Here is a 23,797-nt window from a genome sequence, read left to right as displayed (position 1 = left end):
GAAAGTCCCAAGGACAGTGTTTAGGCCCTGAGTTCAAGCCCCAGGACTGGCAAAAAAAAAAAAAAAAAAAGCCAGATCTTCATTTGGCAAGTTTATGCAAAGGAACTGTTCTTATTTAAAGGAGGAAGAATGAGTGCATGTGCCAGAAGTGCATGTGACTCCAGACCTTACTCAGGATGGTAGTTTAGAGCCAGCTCTTATTTTTATAGAGGGGTAAAGAAAGCAGTTCTTTGGGCTTAGCTCAAGGATATATGGCTTGCAAGGTGGTGGTGCTTGTAGTCCCAGCTCCTTGAGAAGTTTGGGGTTCCTCTGAGCTTCAAGGTCTAATACATACACCAGAAGCTAACAAAAGGCCTGGTTTTATTTTCTGTAACACACTTAGTGTCCTCCCCTGTTTTCTTGATTTATAATAGAAGCAGATGCCTTAACACTCATGTTTCCTAACTTCCATTTCAGCACTTTCCACTCCTTTTTAAGACAAAGCAGCTGCCCAGAATAGTCTGGAAATAATCTTCTCAAGTTAATGAAATGCTCTGAATAATAGGTGGAGGTGTTTATATGTATGTTTGTGTGTGTTTAGGCTCTTTAGGGTTTTTGTTGTTGTTGTTTTGTGGGTCCTGGGGCTTGAACTCAGCCTAGACACTGTCTCTGAGCTCTTCAGCTCAAGGCTACCACCATACTCTTGTACCAAGCCCCACTTCCTGCTTTCTAGGGATTAATTGCAGCTAAGAGTCTCAGGGTCTTTTGGGCTGGCTTTGAACCATGATCCTCAGATCTCAGCCTCCTGAGTAGCTAGGATTACAAGTGTGAGTTTGACTAGTAAGTAATTTTGTATTTACCAGGTTAGTAACAAATTCTAAACTATCAAAGACCATATTTTTTCATGCTTTGTCTGGTGCTTGGGGCAGTCTCTTTTCTTTCCTTTTTCTTCCCTCTCTCCCTTTTTCCCTCTCTCCCTCTCTCCCTCTCTCCCTCTTTCCCTCTCTCCCTCTCTCCTTCCCTCCCTCCCTCCCTCCCTCCCTCCCTAGTTCTCTCAGACTCAGCGCCTAGGCATTATCCTTGTGTTTTCTCAAGGCTAGAGCTCTACCACTTGAGCCACAGCACCACTTCTGGTTTTTTTTTTTGTTTTTTGTTTTTTTTTTTTTTTTTTTGTCAGTCATGGGGCCTGAGCATTGTCCCTGAGCTCTTCAGCTAACTTCTGGCTTTTTTGTGTATTTGGTACCAAGGAATGGAATCTAGGGCTTTTTACATGCTAGGCAAGCATTCTACCACTAGGCCATGCTCCCAGCCCCTGGGCAGTTCCATTTCTCTAACAGAATCTGAGTTTTGGTTTTAGGTTCCATTTTCATACTTCATTACGAGGTCAAACCTTTGTTTCCTCTCATCTTCTCAGGCTTTATTCCAGTTAACTGTTCTGCTTAAATCTAGCGATCTTGACGTAAATTTGGCCTCTGGAGAACCAAGAGAAGCAGGTTTCCTTGTGTGATTAGTGCGGGGTGGTTGCTTTGGAGAAGCTTCTCACAAAGGTAATCAGGGCTGGCTTGTTAAAGCAGGCAGAACATCATAATATATGATTTTTGCCTCTGGAGAGCTGAAGGCTTAGTCAAAGCACACTGCACTTATTCAGAATAACTTGACTGATGAATTTTTTCCCCCAGCAATCCTGTTTTTTTTCCTTCTTGTTCCCTTTGGGATAATTATTTGCAGATACAACATTTCACAGTTCTGAATCACAGGGGAGTGTTCTTAAATGCCCTAATAGTTTCAGAAATGTTGATATAAATGTGATCTATTCCGTTTGATGGAAGGTTACTTTATCCTCAGATCTCATTTTTCTCTAGTCACAATCCTTGTGTTGTGAGGCCTTTAGACAACAGTTGCTCTGAGAACATTGGGTTTATGGGCAACAAATGCCCAATCAGATTCTTATTGGCTATACTCTGCTCGCCTACTCAGTGACCCGGCCACATTGTCACTCATTCTCTGGAGTTTCAGTTGATTGTCAGACACTGATCCTAGCAACAGACTGTGTTTGCCATTGACAAAAACCATCCTGTAGAACCAGCTTCTTTGGAGTTTGCACAGTGTGTAAAATGCAGAAAGATAATGACAGATCCAAGGAAGGGGATGCTAGAGAATGTTTAAAATTCTGCCATAGTCTGTGTCGGGTATTTGGTTTTTTTTTTTTTTTTTTTTTTTTTTTTTCTAGTCTCAGGGCTTGAACTCAGGGACTGAGCACTGTCCTTGGGCTTTTTCAAGACTAGAGCTCTACCACTTGAGCCCCAGCACCACTTCCGGCTTTTTCTATGTATGTGGTACCTAGAAATTGAACCCAGATCTTTATATATGCTAGGCAAGCACTCTACCACTAGGCCAAACTCCTGGCCCAGGTATGTTTTTGAGTAAGAAAATATTGCCAGCTTTTTTTTTGGTGGGGGTGCTTATATTATATTGGAAATTTAGTATTAACTGGGCAGCACTTTCTGAAAAACGTTGGTTTGTAAATAATAGTTGCCAATTGGAGATGAGTGTAGAGGGAGGGAGTTCCAAAGAATGAATGGTAGTGTAAAGTGATGATGGGGGGAAAAATGTGCTGATGGCAGGGAATGGATAACAGTGCTGAAGACATGAACCTGTGCTAACCTTGGCTCCATTCACAAGTCTTTTTAAGTCAGCTTTTTTTGGGGGAGGGACAGTCCTGAGGCTTGAACTCTGTGCCTGGGTACTATCCCTGAGCCTGAGCTTCTCTTTGATCAAGGCTAGCATTCTATCACTTGAATCACAGTTCCACTTTGGCTTTTTCTGTTTATGTGATACTGAAGAATTGAGGAATTGAACCTAGAGCTTCACAGCATGCTAGGCCAATTCTTCACCAGTAAGCCACATTCCCAGCCAAGGTCAGTTTTTTGTAACTGTCTTTGTGCATTCTTGCTGTGTGTACTGGGAAGATGGGATTTTTTTTTTATTGTAATTAGTAAAAGGGTTACATGATATTTGCCAGATAGAAGGTGCATTAATTCACATACATTGATACCCTTTCACATGTCTTGGTACCCATTACTCTCCCCCCCACACCCCCCAAAGATGGGATTTTTTTTGGCCAGTCCTGGGCCTGAACATTGTCCTTGGGCTTTCTCAAGGATAGAGCTCTACCACTTGAACCACAGCATGTCTTCTAGCCTTTTTTCTTTCCTCCCTCCTCCCTCCTCCCTCCTCTCTCCTCCCTCCTCTCTCCTCTCTCCTCCTCCTCCTCCTCCTCCTCCTCCTCCTCCTCCTCCTCCTTCTCCTCCTCCTCCTTCCCTCCTCCTTCTTCTCCTCCTCCTTCTTCCCTCCTCCTTCTTCCCTCCTCCTTCTTCTCCTCCTCCTTCTTCCCTCCTCCTCCTCCTCCCTCCTGTCCTTGTCCCTGAGCTCTTCAGCTCAAGGCTACCACACTACCCCGAGCCACAGCCCTACAAACGTCCCCTTTGCTAGTGATTAATTGGAGATAAGAGTCTCTTGGTCTTTAGTGCCCTGGGCTGTCTTTGAACTGAGATTCTCAAATCTCAGCTTCCTGAGTAGCTAGGATTACAGGCATGAGCCACTGTGCCCTGCACTTCCAGCTTTTTCTGTGTGTGTAGTACTGAGGAATTAAACCTGGATCTTCATGCATGCTAGGCAAGCACTCTACCACTAGTTGACACTCTTGGCCATAAAGAGTTGTGTTTTTTTTTTTTTTTTAAAGTAGAGCAAAAGTTTGGGGTCCTAGCAATTGAACTCAGAGCCTTATGTACTATACTACTGAACTACTCACCAACTCTAAAACTTTACTTTTTACATGCTGTTTTTAAATTTTACAGATGATATACAGTGGGATTTACATGGTTTTTAAGTATGGATAAAGACAAAAATATGGGGACCAGGAGTTAGCCTAGTGATAGAGTGCTTGTCTAACATGCATGAAGACAGGAATTCAATTCCTTAGTACCATATACATAGAAAAAAAAGCTAAGAATGGTGCTGTGGCTCACGTGGCAGAGCTCTAGCTTTGAGAAAGCCCAGGGACAGTGCTCAGGCCCTGAGTTCAAGTCCCAGGACTGCCAAAAAAAAAAAAAAAGCAACCCCAATATTTCCCCCTCCAAAACAGAAAATCATTCTATAGAAAATATCTCATGTGGGCCGGGAGTTTGGCCTAGTGGTAGAGTGCCTGCCTAACATGCACGAAGACCCAGGTTCGATTCCTTGGTCCCACATACATAGAAAAAAGCCGGAAGTGGTGCTGAGGTTCAAGTGGTAGAGCTGTAGCCTTAAGAAAGTCCAAGGACAGTGCTCAGGCCCTGAGCTCAAGCCCAGGACTGGCAAAAAAAAAAAAAGAGAGAAATTATCTCATGTAAAAAAGATTCATAAATCATAAATGATCATTTCCAACTTTATATAACTGGTATTTCTATTTTAATGGTAGAACCTGTGGAATTTTCTGTGCCATGTAATAACTTCACCTTTTGTTTAGCTATTTTGATACTAACCATTATCTTAATGTAATAAGAGATATAATTGGATTTGGGGTCAAAGGAAGCACTTAAGCTAGAAATATGTTCATAGACCATTATTAATGGATACATAAGATGATAACAGTGAATTAAAGGCTATAGCTTCTGTATTCACTGTAAACCCTTCTCCAGGCTTTTTTACTAACTCAGCCCACCTGTCAGCCTCTCCTACCAACACTTTGTAGCATTTTATCATTCTGATAAAGTGGATAGTGAACTATTTCTTAGTTACCTTATCTATTGTAATTTGATGCCTGATGTTGGCAATTCACAAGTGAGCTGTTTGGTTAGGGATTCCCATTCCTGAGATAAAATCAGCGTGCACACTCACCTTGAAATGTATACGGTCTGTGCCTTCCCTGGTCATGTCATCCACCCCAGTGGTGTCACGTTTACCCCAGAGATCCAGGGCTGACTTTCCTCTGCCAGCTAGATGCGGTGATCTTGACTTTGTGCAGAACCCTCCACAAATATGTCCTGCTGACCCTGGAACTTAGTGTGCCTTCCAAAAGGCATTTCCATGTCTTTCTTTATACTGTATAGTCATCTAATGATGCTCTTCTGGACACTCTATTCTGGAAACCTATTGGTATAGACTCCAGCTAACTTTTTTTTTTGGTGGGTCATGGGACTTGAACTCGGCCTGGACACTGTCCCTGAGCTCTTCATCTCAAGGCTGCTGCCCTACCCCTGGGCGTGGGCATTTTCCCTGAGCTCTTCAGCTCTACCACTTGAGCCAAGCCCCACTTCCCATTTTCCGGAGGTTAATTGGGTATAAGAGTATTTTGTACCCTGGCTGGCTTTGAACCTCAATCCTCACATCTTAGCCTCCAAGTAGCTAGGATTACAGTCATGAGCCAAATACATACATACATACATACATACATACATACATACATGATTTGCTGAACAGATTTTTTTTTTTTTTTGCCAGTCCTGGGCTTGGGCTCAGGGCCTGAGCACTGTCCCTGGATTTTCTCAAGGCTAGGGCTCTACCACTTGAGCCACAGCACCACTTCTGGCTTTTTGCTACGTATATGATACCGAGGAATCGAACCCTAGTCTTCGTGCATGCTAGGCAAGCACTCTGCCACTAGGCCAAACTCCCGGCCCTGCTGAACAGATTTTAAAATGCAGATTGGTTCCTAGGTGCCTGTGGCTCACGCCTATAATCCTAGCTACTCAGGTGGCTGAGATATGAGTATCCAGGTTCAAAGCCAGTCCGTGCACAAAAGTCTGTGAGACTCCTTTCTCCAGTTAACCACCAGAAAACTGAAAGTGGCACTATCTCTCAAGTGGTAGAGTGCTAGCGTTGAGCTGAAGAGCTCAGAACAGTGCCCAGACCCCCCCAGAGTTCAAGCCCCACAACCATTCTTATTCATTAACCTTGATCACTTTGTGTTTCCAGTGTTAGCACTGACTTGTAGCAGTATACCACAAACTGCCTGTGTTGTCTTAAATTTCCTAGCAGCTGCATTAAGTAGAGTGGGCCAGGTGTTGGTGCATATTTGTAGTCCCAGCTTTTCTGAAGCCTGGAAGTTTCAGCCTGGCCAACATAGTGCCACCCCCCCCCCCCACACACACACAAAAAGCAAGGGGCCGGGAGTTTGGCCTAGTGGTAGAGTGCTTGCCTAGCATGCATGAAGACCCGGGTTCGGTTCCTCGGTACCACATACATAACAAAAAAAAGCCGGAAGTGGTGCTGAGGCTCAAGTGGTAGAGTGCTAGCCTTGAGGAAGTCCAAGGACAGTGCTCAAGCCCTGAGCCCAAGACCAGGACTGGCAAAAAAAAAAAAAGCAAGATGAAATTAGATTCACTTTTAATTAATATATACTTAACTCTGAAGATCTAAGATATTTCAATATCTTACTAAGAACTGCTTAATTTTTTGTTGTTGGTAATGTTTAGAATATGGAATATATTTTACATTTAACAGCAGGCACACATACTCATGCTTAGTGAGCTAACCAATGCTAGTTGTTGGATAGTGCACATCTATAGCACGAAGTCTGACTTCTTGGGCTGGCATTCCAAGCTCTGTCCAACTTTTAGCCTTTACTTTGCATTTTCCCCACTCCCAAGCCCCAGCTGCACTTAGTTCTTTCCATGCCTTCTCCCATCCCCCTTCATGACGGAAGAAATTGCAGGGACCCTTCAGGGCTTCACTCCAGGGCCTGCACTGCCACTTTGGAGCACTTGCTTGCTCTTTCCACCCTCCCTTGACAGTATTTAGGGAACCTGTAGTTAGGTTCTCTGTGAGTAATCAGGCACTCTGCAGGCTGAGTCTCTCCCAGCCCTTTGCTGCTTTATGCTTTCCTAGCACAGCAGTCAATGTTCACAGAGCATACACAGGCTGGTGGTTTCCATTTGTTCTGAAGGATATTCTTATCCTTTACTGTTGGATAGGTGCTGTGCTGGTATCCTTGTGATCTTAAGCAATCTCTTAATTCAACAGTTTTCTTTGCCTTTGAAGTTATGTGTGAGATTCATCCCTGCCTGGGCTGGCTTTGAACCAGATCTCAGCCTCTTGAGTGACTATGGTTACAAGCACAATCCATCCACATGTTGGGGCTAAAATATATTTTGAAGAAAATTTCCTTCATGTCTGATCAGCTCCACTGTTGCAAAAGTGTTCATGTTCTTTATGGTTTAAGCTTTGGCTTCTGCAAGAAAGGATGCTCTAACTTCTGAGTAGAAATAACTGGGCTGCAGCCAAGCACTGGTGGAGGTTGAGATGTGAGAATCATGGTTCAAAGCCAGCCCTGGCAGGAAAGTCCATGAGACTCCAGTACACTACTCAGAGAAAGCCAGAAGTGGCACTGTGGCTGAAGTGGTAGAGCACTAGTCTTGAGCACGTAGAGGTCAGAGCCCAGACCCTGAATTCTAGCCCTAGGACAGGCAAAAGAAAAGGGAGGGAAAGAACTCAAATATAGATAAAACTAGATTTCAGATGTTCGTGTGGTATGGATTACTCTGGTTTTAGCTGATTCTGAACCTGATTATATCTTTTAGATAATTTATGTCTCATTAGATAACTTGTTCTCTATGAGTAAATGACGAATATAAACTAAGGACTCCCTCACACTCCCTGCCATCCTCACAACATTATTGCAAAGTTTATATGCTTTTTAAAAGTACTCTTTTTTTTGGGGGGGGGACAATCCTGGAGCTTGAACTTGGAGCCTGAGTACTGTCCTTGGGATTTCCTCAAGGCCAGAGCTCTACCTCTTGAGCTGGAATCGAACCCCAGTCTTCATGAATGCTAGGCAAGCACTCTACCACCAGGCCAACCTCCTGGCCCAAAAAACTACTCTGTTTTAATTTATATTTCCCCTAAAGGAATTTGGCTAGTGGAGTTTTGCCTGAGATCTTTTGCCCATTTAAAACACAAACAGGTGCCTGAAAGGTTGGGCTCTATTCTGGGAAGAATCTGATTAATGTTGAAGGCTATGTGGGGCAGACTCAGCCTGCTGACAGATGATTAGCAGGTGCCAGGAGCTGACTCTAAACACTATCTCAGAGTTTAATGGTTTTCTTTGTGAAGGACATTTATAGATGAAACCAATTTGTATTTAAAGTTAATTGGGGATGTTGGACTAGAGGAAATTCTTTCCTTGAGCAGGCAGTAGTTTGAAAAGAATGAATGATTCATCAGATGATGTTGCAATGACTGTAATGGTAGTCTGTTTTAATAACATAAATTGTTTCATTTCAATGTGTAGTGAAAGTGTAACCCCTGTGAAATAAAAATTCCTCAAAAGAACTTCCTAGTAAACTTGGAAATTTTTGTAATAGTTTCTCACATCTCCTGACAACTTTTGAAAACAGTGGAGGTGTCCCCAGTGTTCTTGTCCTTCACCTCTATCCTCCAGTCCTCTCTGATGTGTCATCGATTGCCCTATCTACAGGCCGAGGAAGCTGAGCACCTACCAAGCCTCCTGCTTCTGCTTTTTTTTTTTTTTCCCATGCAGAGGGCAGAGGATCTTTCTTTCATTTTCTTTTTTTTTTTTAAACTGTGTCTTTGTTACTGTTATTTGAATTGTAATTGTGGAAGTTTTCAAATAAATATGGAAGTGGAGAAGATGAGCATTGCTCACATTTAGTTTCAACAATGATCCATTCATGACCAGGCTTGTCTCCTCCCACCCCCAGTTACTTTGAAACAAATCCTAGGCTCAGTATCATTTAATGAGCTAGTTTGGAATTGCCCCAAAGAGAAATCTTGCTTGCTGGTTGGTCACATACTGCCCTGGTGATAATGAGTCTTTGCCCCTCATGCTTGTCTGCCCATAACTTTCTCCCTGAGGACCCTGCTGCAAGATTATAGGCATGAGCCACTGGCACCCGGTCACTTCTGGCTTGTTTGGTGGGGATAAATCTCAGACTTTTATGCCTGGGTTGACTTATAACCATAATCCTTAGATCTCAGCCTTCTGAGTAGCTAGGATTATAGACATGAGCCTCTAGTTCCTAGCTTAACCCAGATTCTTCCTTCCCCTGTCTCCCCCCCCCCCCCACACCCCCAACATCTTCTTTTCTCTTTGGTTGATTGTGGGGATTGAACTAAGGGCCTGGGCACTGTCCCTGAACTTTTTCGCTTAAGACTGGAACTCTACCACTTTGAGCTACAGTGCTACTAATGGTTTTCTGGTCTAGGTGGAATAAGAGTTTCACAGATTTTCTTGCCCAGGCTGGCTTTGAACCACAATCCTCTGATCTCAGCCTCCTGAGTAGCTAGGATTATAGGAGTGAGCTTAACATGGCATGAATCACCAGCTCCTGGCTTAACACAGATTTTTACATTAAAAAAAAAAAAAATGAGGGGCTGGGAGTTTGGCCTAGTAGTAGAGTGCTCGCCTAGCTTGCACGAAGACCCAGGTTCGATTTCTCAGTACCACATGTATAGAAAAGGCCAGAAGTGGTACTGTGACTCAAGTGGTGGATCTCTAGCCTTGAGAAAATCCAAGGAGAGTGCTCAGGCCCTGAGTTCAAGCCCCAGGACCGACCAAAAAAAAAAAAAATCCTGCGGAAACTGAACTCTTTCTTAGCTGGTAGGCAGTGCCATCCTGTGGTATCACAAATGTTTATTCATGAATGTATGAGTGACCAAATTGTAAGCAGATAATTTGACTAAGGAGCATTATGGTTTAATGAATTCACTTTCAGATGATGACGCACTAGCATGTAATAAACTTAACTTTCAAAGGAGTTGTTGACCCTGCGCTTGTCCTTTCCTTAGGGGTTGCAGATGGTGTAGGCGGGTGGAGAGACTATGGAGTGGACCCGTCTCAGTTCTCAGGGACTTTAATGCGAACTTGTGAGCGTTTGGTGAAGGAAGGACGGTTTGTGCCGAGTAATCCCATTGGAATTCTCACCACAAGCTACTGTGAGTTGCTGCAAAATAAAGTACCTTTGCTCGGTAAGTACAATACTGTGGGGTTTTAGTTTTGTGTTTTGTTTGTTTGTTTTTCTCTTTAAAGCAGCCACTAAGTGGTTAAAAACAAAGCCAAGGTGCTGACTTAGCAGTATAGTGTTTTCCTAAGGCTCTTGCTACTAAAGAGTTTGGTGAAGGAGTTATGAGGGCTGATGCATGCATGTCTGCAAGCTTCTCCCCTCTACTTTATTGTGGGACAACCAGTTTGGAAAACAGTTGTCCAGCTCTCTTGCTCGCGTGTGTGTGCCCGCGTGCACCCCCCCCCTCTCTCTTTCTTGATCGCTCTCTCTCTCTTGCTCGCTCTCTCTCTCTTCTTCTCTCCTTTTGCCAGTCCTGGGGCTTGAACTCAGGGCCTGGACAGTGTCCTTGGAAATTTTTGACTCAAGGCTAGCACTCTGCCACTTGAGTCACAGCACCATTATCAGCTTTTTCTGTGTATGTGGTACTAAGGAATCAAACCTGGGACTTTGTGCTGCCACTAAGCCACAATCACAGCCTGGTGATGACTTTTATTCCCCTGAAACACATTGAATAACCATTTCATTGTCATGTGTGATACAACCCTAACCCACACATCTGTGGAGCATTTTGTAACTTAAATTCAAGCAAATTTTATTGAAACTTGGCTAGATAGAACTGTGAATAATGATAACTTTACAAGAATCTCTGATCATTGTTTTAAATCCAGCAATGGCTAAGAAGCCTTCAAAGCAAAGGTAATATAAAGGGCCAGCCAGTAATTGTTGACGTGCACTTCAACCCAGAAACCCAAGTGCACTTGCAAGCTCTCAGTCCGCACAAAGTTGTCCCTGCTCAGCAGTGAGGGCTTGTGGTAGCCTGCAAAAATAAGGAACTCCAGGATAAAATCATTTCCAATGTAGCATGGGGGATTTGCCTGGGTGTGTGTCTGTGTGGGTCAACCATCTGAACATCACTCCATCCTCAGTGCCCTCCTTCCTGTGGTGAAATGGCAGCTTGGTATAGAAGGAAGAAAGCAGATCCTTAGCAGTCTGGGGCCCTATTATGGTGGAAGCCTTCTTCCCAAGTGCTGCCCCTGTCCCAAGTCATAGCTGATATTCGTGGGTGTAGAGTGGAACTAAGATCACTCCAACGTGAAGCTCAGAATGCTGCAGCCTGTGGCCTTTTGAAGTTACAAGTTGAAGACATGTGCAGAGGCACCTGCCTCCATTATGTAACAGTATCTGTTCCTTCCTAGGTAGCAGCACTGCGTGTATTGTGGTGCTGGACAGAAGCAGCCACCGCTTACACACAGCCAATCTGGGGGATTCCGGCTTCCTAGTGGTGAGGGGTGGTGAAGTTGTGCACAGATCTGATGAACAGCAGCATTACTTCAACACTCCGTTCCAGCTCTCAATTGCTCCCCCAGAGGCTGAGGGCGTCGTCCTGAGTGACAGGTAATCTCCCCAGCCCCTCCCACTTCCCCCTGAATACAGTGGGACAGATTATTTGCCATCTTCCTGAGAGACTGCTCTCATCAAGAAGACCTTCTGCTGGGTCTGTGAAAGGTACTTTGAGACATTCTAGCCATGTAAGTTTTTTTTTTTTTTGCCAGTCCTCCTGTCCTTGGGCTTTCTCAAGGCTAGAGCTCTACCACTTGAGCCTCATCACTATTTCCAGCTTTTTTCTATGTATGTGGTACCAAGGAATCGAACCCAGGTCTTCGTGCATGCTAGGCAAACACGCTACCACTAGGCCAAACTCCCGGCCCTGTAAGATTCTTTTTATGTATGTGCTAGTTCTAGGGCTTGAACTCAGGCCTTACTCTGGCTGTGCATTTTCGCTTACTCACAGCTAGCACTTCTACACTTGAGTCATACCTCTAATCCAGCATTTTTCTGACTAATTGGCTATGGAGTCTCCTAGACTTTCCTGTGCAGGCTGGCTTTGAACCGTGGTCCTCCAGGTCTTAACTTCCTGAGTAGCTAAATTACAGTCATGAGCCACTATAGTGCTTATATTCTGATAGATACCTAGTAACTGACTAGAGTTGAAATACTGTTTCACAGTCACAGTATATCAGTTTTTCCAGCCATCAGCACATGGGGCTTGCGGTGTGCTTGTTAAATTATACTGGGGAGATGAGTCATTCTTCTGCATGCTTTGGCTTAGACAGGTTTTGCATACATTGTTACAGAAGTTAATACTAATAACTTCCTGGTTCTCAGGCCCTTTCCTTATGAACAGCCAGTACAACTTTGGAAAGTGGAGTCAGAAGTAATCTTGTCAAAAAGTGGGCACAGTAGCTCACGCCTGTAATCCTAGCTACTCAGGAGGCTGAGATCTGAGGATGGAGGTTCAAAGCCAGCCTGGCCACTAAAGTCCGTGAGATTTTATCTCCAATTAACCACCAGAAAACCAGAAGTAGCACTGTGGCTCAAGGGGTAAGGAGGTAGCTTGAGCTGAAGAGCTCAGGGACAGTGCCTAGGCCCAGAGTTCAAGTCCCATGACAGACTCCTCGCCCCCTCCCCCCCAAAAAAAAGAAAAGTAGAATAAAATGAGTTTAGATGTATAACTCAAGCAGTAGAGGCACCTCACTAAGCAAGTGCCAAAAGTGAGTTCAAGCTCTGGTATTGCTTGAGGGAGAAAGAAAGAGGGAGAGGGAGGGAAGGAATGAAAACATCTGAAGCGGAAAAGGCTGGAGCCACGGCCCCCAAAATAGATCATTTGCCCTGAATTCAAATTTCTGTAACCCCTCCCTCCACCCCCTCAAAAAATGTGGTCTTGTCCTTCACTATGACTGTGATAATTTCATGGAGGTGATTTTTGATTCTGTGACATTTTTCTCTAAGCTCAGAGTTGTATATATGTGTGTGTGCATGCATGTGTGCATGCTGTGCGCGTGTGCTTGTGCCATCCTGGGGCTTGAACTTCAGGCCCGGGTGCTGTCCCCGAGCCTTTTTGCCCAAGGCTAGCACTCTACTACTTGAGCTTCAGCTCCATTTCTGGCTTTTTGGTACAGGTAAGAATCTCACAGACTTTCTTGCTCAGACTGACTTCTAACTGCAATCCTCAGATCTCAGCCTCCAGAGTAGCTAGGATAACAGGCATACGCCACCAGCCCCTGGCTTGCTTTTTAGCTTCTATGTGGAGAACCTTGCCCTATCCACTCACACACTGTTGAGGTTAGACCACACTAGACTGCCCTGCCAGCAAGGTGGAGGTGGCCTTCCCTGGAGTACAGAGACGCCTGCCGCCAGCATGTGATTGTGGCTTGCATTTCAGCACAGTTCCCTTTCCAGCAGCACAGGGTGTTCAGTCAGAATGGGCAGAGCTGCAGCTGGCAGAACACCAAGCTCAGTGCCGGGGGCGGGGATTAGTGGAGGAAGAACTGGCCAATAGGAGCATATGCTCCCTCCTGGGGAAAGAAAAACTTCAGCATAACCGAGTGCCAGTGCCAGCCTGGTCATTAATCTACATTTCTAGAACTGGACAGCAGACCCACAGTGTCCTGCAGAAGGGCTCGACCTGGTTACCGCTCTTCTTCCAGCCCCGGGTGTCCCTGCTTGCCTGACATGCTGGTCTATAACAGCACTTCCCAGCTTAGAGGCTTGACTTCTATAGCTGTGTCTGCAGTTAGGATGAGTACAAGTTTGTCCCTGCAAAGCACAGTGCTTAGTGTGCACCGTGGCTTCCCTGGGCCGTGAAGGTAAGCAGGTATTGCTCAGGGCACTGTGTGTCCCAAGGCGCAGTCCACTGTGCTTGCTTGATGTTTTATCTTCACATACTTCCTGACCTGTGACTTATATGGTGTTGGGGTCTGTCAAGCCAGGGGTGCTTTGGTTCTGAACCCTTTCTAGGATTCACCGTGTAAGTTTTTTTTTTTTTTTTTTTTCCTGGTTGTTAGCCCCAAATACAGGTGAAAGCAGGTAAGCTCCCCACACCCTGCTGCCCAGTCTCCAGAGGACCCAATGGTAGCAGTCCCTGAGTCTCAGATTCATTTTTGCATCTGTTCTTAGAGCCCCCTGGTTTGGAGGGGCAGATATTTGGTTTTGTCAGCCAGCCAGTCATCTGACAAATACTTTATAAAGATTTGTTTATTTATTTATTTTTGTGGGTCATGGGGCTTGAACTCGTTCTGGGTGCTGTCCCTGAGCTCTTCAGCTCAAGGCTACCACCCTACTCCTGAGCCAAGCCCCACTGCCTGTTTTCTAGAGGTCCTTTTGTGTCCAGGCTGGCTTTGAGCCTTGATCCTCAGATCTCAGCCTCCTGAGTAGCTAGGGTTATAGACATGAGCCACCCTGCCTGGCTTCATAAAGATTTATAACTAGATACATGCATAAATATATGCCAGTGTGGTTATGAGTGACTGCTTACTGTGTAGGATCTTTGCAGGTCCCTCAGGAGGGATCTGACCAGAGGGTCGGAGGCTCCCCCTGGCAGGATGACAGTCCACGCCCTGCTTTGTTACTGCTGTAACCTGCAGAGTGGGGCTGATGCTCACTAGAGAAGCGCCTTCTTGGTTTGCAGCCCCTTGGAAGACTCTAGTTCGGGGTGGGGAGGGAGAAGCTCTTTGTTTCTTTTTTGGTGCCGGCTCTGGGGCTTGTCACTGTGTCTGGACCCTGTCCCTGAGTTTTCTGCGTAAGACTAGTGCTGTACTTGAGCCACAGTTCCACTTCTAGCTTTTTGGTGGTTTATTGGAGATAAGAGTCTCACAAACTTTACTGCTCAGGCTGGCTTCAGGCCATGATCCTCAGATCTCGGCTTCTTGAGTAACTGGAATTATAGACATGAGCCAACCAGCAACTGGGTATACTTAATTTTACCTGGTGATTTCATTTAAGCTTTTGAAGCATGTGTAATAGTGTTCGGTTGATTTTACTGAAGGTTAGGAATTTGAGAGCCTCTGATAGCATGTAGAGATCCTCATTGCATTATGAAAATGGCTTCCTTGTTCTTGTCACAGCCCGGATGCTGCTGATAGCACGTCATTCGATGTCCAGTTGGGAGACATTATCCTGACAGCAACAGATGGACTCTTTGACAACATGCCTGATTATATGATCCTTCAGGAGCTAAAGAAGTTAAAGGTAATCCACTCAAGGTTAGCCCTCACAAGAACAGCCCGGTTCTGGATATTGGGTTTTACTGTGTCAGTTCTTTGTCTTTCTGTATTTTTTTGGTGGGGGGGTCAGTCCTGGGCTTGAACTCAGGGCCTGAGCACTGTCCTTGGACTTTCTCAAGGTTAGAGCTCGACCACTTGAGCCTGAGCATCACTTCTGGCTTTTTTTTCCCTATGAATGTGGCACTGAAGAATCGAACCCTGGTCTTCGTGCATGGTAGGCAAGCACTCTACCACTAGGCCAAACTCCCAGCCCTGTCCTTGTGTATTTTTGAGAGGTACTATTTTGTGAACTCTAGGTAAACAATAGCAGTAACATTCCAAGCAAGTATAATGGAAACATCCCTAAGAGAACTGGAGGGGAAAGCGTCTCACTTGAGCTGTTAGCAGCATGTCCAAGTAGGAAATAGGAAGAGTCCAGAAGCTGGTTTTTAATGGATTTTGATGGTGTGGCTCCTTTCTCTTTTTTTTTTTTTTTTTTTTTTTTGTCTGCTCTGTTATTTTTATTGCACACTAACAGGTACTGAGGCTGAATTACTGGAGGTAGTGTAGTTGAGGCAGCCCAGGCGGCTGAAGCCACAGTGGAAGGGCAGCTGAGACTCCCTACAGAACAGAACCGAAGGCAGTAGAAACCAGGCCTTCTAGAGTCCTGGCTTTATGAAAGTACTGACTCTGGAAAAGCAAATCTTTACTTCTGATCACTCTGCTACCCAAGCAGTAGTTTCTGCAGCTGTAAGGTCTAGTCTCAGGACTGTGCTGTTTGGTGCTCCCGTAGTGGCGAGTAGAAACTGTGCAGTCACTGCCTACAGTGTAGTTTACTATCATACTGGAGGATAAGAAGTAAGGGAGGGACTGGGCTTTCGTGGCTCACACCTGTAATCCTAGCTACTCAGGAGGCGGAGATCTGAGATCACGGTTCAGAGCTAGCCCGGGCATGAAAATCCATGTGACTCTTATGTCCAGTTAACCACCAGAAAATAAGAAGTGGTGTTGTGGCTCAAGAACTAAAAAGCTCAGGGGCAATGCCCAGGCCCAGAGTTCAGGCCTCAGAACCAACAAAAGAAGTAAAGGAAGGGACTGGAGAGTAGAGAGGACTGTTCTCTAAGACTGCTCAGGGAGGCTTTCTCAATTGAGGAGGGGACATTGAAGACCTGTTGTTATTATTTAGACCAAAATGATTTAGAACTATGCATCTTAGAGCTCTTCATTTTCCACCTCCAGTTTGCAGCTGAGGAGGTTGATACATTGAGAAAAGGGATATAGCCAGACCAGAATCTTTCCCCACAGTCAAACCCTAAAAGTGCCTTCCAGAGGATACCCAGCAACTCTTGAGGAGCCAGAGCATACTCTCAGCAGGGACCTTGAGAAGTCACTTGTCCCTTCACCTCATTTTAGCAAGGGTATCTGAAGCATTTCAAGTGGAAACTCAAAAAACCAAAATGGAGACTTCAGGAAGTAGAGTGCTGTGCTTAGTGGAAGAACACCAACCTTGACCAAAGCAGTCAAGTGAAAGCACGAGGCCGAGTTCAAGTCCTGGTACAGGTTTCAGGGCCAAAGGCTACCACCACTGCCCTAGTGGGAGCTGGTAGGCAGCAAGAGAGAACCTAACGCCATCAATCAGGGCATAGTACTTTAGCCTCTCCAGAGTAAGATCTAAGTGACAGATGATGTGCTTTGGGCTGGAGGCATGGCTCAAGTGGTTGATACTTGTGTGGCAAGTACAAGGCCTTGAGTTCAAGCCTCAGCAAAGCAAAGCAGATATGTAGGGATAAATGTTGCTGTGTAGTCCACCTGTGCAGAGGTCACACAAGGCATTCTAGTGACAGTGACTTCATGTTCTTTCACCTTAGAACTCAAATTACGAGAGTATACAGCAGACTGCAAGGAGCATCGCTGAGCAAGCTCACGAGCTAGCCTATGACCCAAATTACATGTCACCTTTTGCACAGTTTGCATGTGACAACGGATTGAATGTGAGAGGTAAGTGTTCTGTGTCTGAGTCTTAGGAGCTAAGTTGGGGCTTGGCAAGGCTGGGCAGTCTCTCAGTCCTGTGGGCGTCTCTCCAGCCCTGACTGCCTCTGAGCCAGATGAGGGCGGGGGGTGGGGGCACTGCCCTCATGCGCCTTCCCATGGTTCTGCAGGCTGTGGTCAGCATTTACCTGCTCACTTGCCCCAGCAGACTTGGAAGAGAAACAGTGTGAGGCTGCCCTGGGCCTAGGGAGCCCTCCTGTCTCCTGTGCCCCTGCATGAACACATGGTGCATGCTGGAGGACGGAGGACAGCTGGTGCTCTGTGTGCAGTCCTGGTCAGCTGGGGTCACTCTCACATGTCCTCACTGTGACTGCACAGGCAGAGATGGAGGCCCTTCCCACAGAGCGAGCGACTGCCCCAAGAAGGCAGCAAAGCTTTAGTTAAATCACCTACCTGTCTTTTGTCTTCATCATGCCACTTTCCAGCTTTTTCTGTGTATGTGGTACCGAGGAATCAAACCCAGGTCTTTGTGTATGCTAGGCAAGCACTCTACCACTAGGCCACACTCCTGGCCCCTCTTTTTTCATCTATTAAAATACAAACACTTGCCTTAGTATTCCTGGGACTCATGTTGTTTTTTTAATCTTTATTTTTCTAATGATGGTATATTACTTTGTACTGCACATGATAAATCTCTGCAGTATAGAACTTACATATGTATCTCTACAGGATTAATTTCCTATAACTATATTGCTATAACTTCAAACTTTTCAATGAAAAAAATTCATGATTTAATTACTGCTTTAAGTTATTTTTTTAATGGAAATTTCAAAGCAAATAAATTGAATAATTCTCAGTAGTGTCTGTTTTTAGCAGGAGTTGACCTTTTTTTTCTTCAACTCAATGTGGGGTGGCATTTCTGTGGGCTCCTTTGGAAATGTGCCAGTAGGTTCTTGTTGGTATTTCAGGTGGGAAGCCAGATGACATCACCGTCCTCCTGTCCATCGTGGCTGAGTACACAGACTGACCAGCCATGACTCCTGTCCTTCTGTCACCACCCCACTTTCCCCAGCCGTGTGTGCCCGTCCTGCTAGCGGGAGACCACAGTGGCCCGTGACACAAGCGAGACGCAAGCCTGGCCTGTCCGCTCCACGCCTGAGGTCTTTGTTGAGAACCACTACTGTCTGTCACTCGCTGGGCCACTACAGCAGCTGCGGGCAGACAGGAAGGGCCCCCGCCTCCTGTGGAGGGGTTCCGAACCTCTGACTTTTCAAAAGCAGTTAAATGAGCAATGTTGGCAAAGTGAGTTCAAAATTGCAGTGTGTTAAAGGAATTTGAAGTCTTGCACCCATTTGTATGTAAAGATACGTCTGCTAGAAGCAGACACTGTCCTGGTCGTTGGGTGTGGCTTGGTGTTCTCACCTGGAATTTATGACCCTGCTCTGAAACAGCTCTGGGTTGCTACACCTCAGCCCTAGGAGTTTTTTTGTTTGTTACAAATTGGAAGAAAATTTAAATTTTAGTTATATAGTTGCAAATCTGTGCTTTTAAAAAGATGCTTAATTGTGTTCTTGTAGTTTAAGTTTTGGCATTTTTTTGGTTAGTCCAAAGCACAGGCTGGTGGTGGCCCAGGGGAGACTCCTTACCAGAATTTTAAAATGGACACAGTACTCAAGATTATAAAAAAAACAAAAACCCAAAACCTAGAAATTTAATGTTGCGGTTGAAATCCCCCCTCCCCCTAGCTTGTGAGGGTGTCTGTGACAGGGGACTCCGACAGCAGCCGATAGCAGCCAGAGCTCCAGTGGACAGCAGCCAGAGGTCAAGTGCCCTGGCTTCCTTAGCGCATGCACCTCGGCCCCTGGAGCCCACAGGAAAAGCTCCTGGCTGGACCTGTGCTGTTGCCCAGGGCAGAAGGGAGGGTTTCTGAATCAAGCTTAATGTTTACAGTTTCCGAAGAGCCATTTTGCTGTGTATAGTCCCCTCCAAACCACCTGCAAGCGCAAACTTATTTTTAAAAGGTATGTACAAATTGACAGCTGTAAAGACATATATTTTGGAGTCCGTTTTTCCCTCCCTTCATTAACTTGGTGGTAGAAAAATATATATACTTAGAAATCCTTAAATTAAAGCCATGTTTTATATATGTCAGGTAAGGCTGGTGTACAGATGCAGACGCAGTGAGGTACACCGAGCGCGGAAAGCCGCTGGCTCGGAGTTGTTGCATTAGAGCTTAGCTTTGAGGTTACCTCAGTGTGTTTTAAAAGATTTTGTTTGTGAATTTGTACTGTATATTTGAGTAACTGTCAAGCTTTTGTTTTATTTAAATTGTTGAACATGTACCATGTACATGTCATTACTATATTTCAATGCATCATGCTTGTAACAGGCATTTCATTATAATAAGAATGAGTTATTCATTTGTAAGCCGTTCAGTAATTTATCTACTATTCCTAAATTGGCATAATGTTAGATGTCTATTTTGAACCACCTTTACATGTCAGAATGCCTTAACTACCCTAACGTGACAGAACAGAACCTTTGGTGAGGAGGTGGGAGGGTTGAGACTGCTTTCATCAGACAGGCCTCTGTGGCAAGTGGTGGGGTATTTATTTTTGCACAAACTAGTTGCAGTCTCTGTGTTTCAAAGGAAAAGAAAGTTGCATCCAGAAGAGGTTTGCGAAAAGGGATAATTCATACTAGAACCGGTGACTTCACCTCTTTTGTTTGCATTTGTAATTATTTTGCTCAGATGTATGTAGCCTTACGATCTAGATGTTAGTTTCTGGTAAGAGGGAGCTGGTCAAGATACTGGCTCTTCTGTGCTCTCATATAACCCATCAAACAATCTTTGTAAAGCTCGATTAGTGGTGTTTTACACAACTTATTTGATCAACTTATTTTCTGAGCAATGATTGTTAGAAATCGACAGTGTAGTTCCAGTGACACTGAAAACAGGGGCAAAGAACTGAGTTTCCCGGTGGACTTGACTTTGGACCTGGCCTGTGGGTTAGTGAGGGAGAATTTCCTCCTTAGCCCTGTCCTATTTGTTAAGCACTTACCTTGACTGCCCCAGGCTGGTGCTGTGAGCTTCCTCCCAGGGCAAGGCCCTGGCCAGCCCTGCCTGCTCCAAGTCACCCACCCAGGCCTCAGCACTGCTGCACAGCAGGGCCACGAGGTCCGGCTAATTGTGCACCCATGTGTGTTCGTTGTATTTTAAATCAAGCCGTGTAGTCACATACACGTTTGCCTCATGTACTGGACTTTTATAGCAAAAGAGAAAATTTGGATTTCTAATTCACAAATGGCAAATTAAACATCCCTCTTTGGACGCACCAAAGACCCGTAAAGTTTATAGCTTTCCATCTATATTTATAAAGCAATACTGTATTATACAAATCAATATTTTTATCACATGCTTGAATTTTTATTTTGTTCTGTTTCAAAATGTGCACTCTAAACATATCAGAAACTTATTTCTTCCTGTGAACTTAAGCTGCCTGCGCACAAAAAAATAAAAAGAAAAGAAAAAAAAAGTGGAGAGGAGGTGGGGAGCGTGAATAGGCTCGTAATTAACACTGAAGGAGAGGAGAAGCAGGAGAGAGCAAGTGGTTTGTCCTGGTCACTGAACTCATGCCCATGGTGTGAAACTGGCGGTGAAGGACAAGCATCCATTCCAGGTGTGTGGGGCTGGGCTGTGTCTAGGGTAGAAAGTCAGTTGCCACCTCTCCTGCCAGCTGCCCTTCTTCAGGTAGGGTAACCCACAGAGGCACCAGCTGCAGTTGTGGCCTGCCAGCCTGCCATGTCAGTGACAAGACAGGACCCGGGCAGTCCCTGGAGAAGCTAACACTGGCTCGCGGTCCGTCGTCACCCTGCATTCGCTATCGCCGATGGAGCTGCTACATTTAGTTTCTCTGGAAACCGAGTTTCATTTTTACATTTAACAAATGTTACAATACCACAGAAAACAAAACCTGCCTACAAAACAAAATATGAAGCAGAAAGCATTTGGATTCTGTTTTAGGGTTTTTGTTTTTTTGGTGGATCTTGGGGCTTGAACTTGGTCTGGCTCGATCCCTGAGCTCTTCAGCTCAAGGCTACCGCCCACCCTTGAGCCAACAGCCACTTCTCAGTTTTCTAGAGACTAATTAGAGATAAGAGTCTCAGGTCCTTTTGCTCCGGGGCTGGCTCTGAACCTTAGTCCTCAGATCTCAGCCTCCTGAGTAGCTAGGGTTACAGGCGTGAGCCACCCGCCCCGGTTCTTTTATTTATTTATTTTTTAATGGGTTGCAAAATTGAACTTCTCAACTAAAACCAGTGTCCACGTGAAAATGTAACTCTGCAGGTGGGGTGTGGCAAGATGCCTAGGCAGGAAGTGAGCTCAGCTGTCTGCGTGTGCTAACGAGCGGCTCTTTTTTCTGTTGAGACTATCATTATTTGTCTTATTGAAGAGGCAGTTACCTGAATTGGATGTCTGAAATATAACTTATGCAGGAATAGTTATGTAAATACATTTAAATAAACTGTAAAGATATTTAATAAATATAGTATTTATACTAACCTGTCTTAATCGTTTTTGTTTTTGTCCTGGGGCTTGAATTCAGGGCCTGAGCACTCTTTGGATTTTCTCAAGGCTAGAGCTCTACCACTTGAGCCACAGCACCGCTTCTGGCTTTTTCTATGTATGTGGTTTCCAGGAATTGAACCCAGGGCTTTGTGCATGCTAGGCAAGCACTACCATAGGTCACCCTCGCAGCCCTCCAAGTTTCTTATCCTGGCATTGAGCCCACACTTCTCAGCTCTCATCTTCTGTCCTCTCCTACTTGGAACTGCTGTAGTGCTTTTTCTCAACAGGTGGCTTCCTGTGACTAGCAATCTTCCTCAGAAACTGACGAGCATATGGAATGGAGCCATTTTCCCAGCAGAGGAAGGCTCTGTGCTGTCATATGACAGCTTGTTAGCCTAGACCAAAATTTAAAATTTGGTGCATTTACACTTAGTGCTGTAAGGGCTGGAGGGGGGCTCCATTTGTACAAGCTATTCTAACAAGAAAATATTAGAATAGCTCTGGGTAGAGCACCCCAGAGAAATAGACAGTTGTGGCCAGTGTAAACATGCTGCTCCCACCAGGACAGCGCTGGTCCCGGCCTGCTCAGTGATGAACCAGAAACTGGAACGGCAAGTGCTTGGCCATCATCTGCATTGGTTCAGTGTCAGGAATTTGGTGTCAGCCGGGTGCTGGTGACTTATGCCTTTAAACCTAGCTACTCAGGAGGCTGAAATCTGAGGATTGCAGTTCAAAGCCAGCCTGGGCATTGAACTTCAAGACTCATGGACTTTGCTGCCCAGGCTGGCTTTGAACTGTGATCCAAGCTGATCCTCAGTTCTCAGCCTCCTGAGTACCTAGGATTATAGGTGTAATTAGCTACCAGTGTCTAGCTCTATGCGACTGTTGTATCCAAGTAACTACCAGAAAACCAAATGTGGTGCTGTGGCTCTACGTGATAGGGCACTTGCCTTGAGCAAAAGAGTTCGGGGGCAGCACTCAGGCCCTGAGTTCAAGCCCCCTGACTGACCAACATAAAGAAAAAAGAGATTTAATATCATCAGAGTAACCCTTATACCATGAAATGCTTAGCCTGCAGTGTGAGGGGGTGGTGTTAAAGGTATGTGGGCATCTCCAGTTTCCATAAAAATCCTGCAAAAAGCCATTTTCATTCATGGAGGGACATATTGGATGCACTTGAGTTTTAGCTTACTGTGGGCAGCATGACTCATTACTAAGCTGTAAGAGCCAATTTACCGTGCTTTTACTTTAAACTGTTCACAATGCTGAAGCACTCTAGTCCAAGTCATCTTTTGTATTCTCAGAAAATCTGAACTAAGATTGCTTGCCAGTAAGCATTTCCTATGGTTTGATGATTTTCCAGAGACTTAGCAGTAACATCAGTAAAGGTGTATGAGGCTTGTCTGCCAGGTTACAGTGAATTACAGGCAGGTTTGGGAGTAGGAGAGGCACAGGCTGTAAGACATTTTGGAACGCTGCCTTTGTGCCAGGTTCAATAGTCCATTGCTGCTGGTAAGAAAGTGTATAGGGGTAGGGTGGTAGCCTTGAGCTGAAGAGCTCAGGGATGGCACCCAGGCCGGGTTTAAGCCCCCTGTAGCTAATTTGTGTGTGTGTGTGTGTGTGTGTGTTTCATGGGGCTTGAACTCTGGGCCTGGGCTTTGTCCCTGAGCTCTTTAGCTCAAGGCTACCACCTTACCCCAGGAGCCAAGCCCCACTTCTCATTTTCTGGAGGTTAATTGGAGATAAGAGTCTCAGGTTCTTTTGTGCCCAGCTGGCTTTGAACCTTGATCCTCAGATCTCAGCCTCCTGAGTAGCTAGGATTACAGAGCCACCCTCCGGCTTCCCTGTAGCTAATTCTTAAAAGAGGCAAAGAACTGGGCCGGGAGAGTTTTTTTGTTTGCTTGGGTCATGGGGCTTGAACTCAGCCTGGGCCCTGTCCCTGAGCTCTTCAGCTCAAGGCTACTGCCCTACCCTTCAGCCAAGCACCCTTCCCCTTTTCTAGAGGTTAATTGGAGATAAGAGTCTCAGGTTCTTTTGTGCCTGGACTGGCTTTGAACCTTGATCCTCAGATCTCAGCCTCCTGAGGAGCTAGGAGTACAGGCGTGAGCCACCCCTGCCTGCCCTGGGCCAGGAGTTTTGCCTAATGGTAAGAGTGCTTGTCTAGCACGTATGAAGACCCAGGTTCTATTCCTTGGTACCACATACATAGAAAAAGCTGA

At 45.3% G+C, this 23,797-nt stretch overlaps 1 protein-coding gene across 1 annotated transcript in view; it reads left to right on the top strand.

The window, feature by feature from the left end:
• The window catches only part of Pptc7 (protein phosphatase targeting COQ7), a 34,705-nt gene extending 13,134 nt beyond the window's left edge, over positions 1-21,571 (top strand). Inside the window, exons 2-6 of the mRNA XM_090320045.1 lie at positions 9,766-9,945; positions 11,177-11,375; positions 14,885-15,008; positions 16,891-17,020; positions 17,980-21,571. Coding sequence (XP_090176171.1) covers positions 9,766-9,945; positions 11,177-11,375; positions 14,885-15,008; positions 16,891-17,020; positions 17,980-18,038 — 692 coding nt within the window. The 3' untranslated portion in view covers positions 18,039-21,571. The remainder of the gene's footprint in view (positions 1-9,765; positions 9,946-11,176; positions 11,376-14,884; positions 15,009-16,890; positions 17,021-17,979) is intronic.
• Positions 21,572-23,797: the final 2,226 nt, after the last annotated feature.

This window comes from Megascapheus bottae, chromosome 28 (genome assembly GCF_031878675.1).
Source record: "Megascapheus bottae isolate mThoBot1 chromosome 28, mThoBot2.hap1, whole genome shotgun sequence".
Classification (NCBI taxonomy): domain Eukaryota; kingdom Metazoa; phylum Chordata; class Mammalia; order Rodentia; family Geomyidae; genus Megascapheus; species Megascapheus bottae.
Note: the sequence above shows the minus strand (reverse complement) of the source record. Positions and strands in the feature narration are given on the sequence as shown.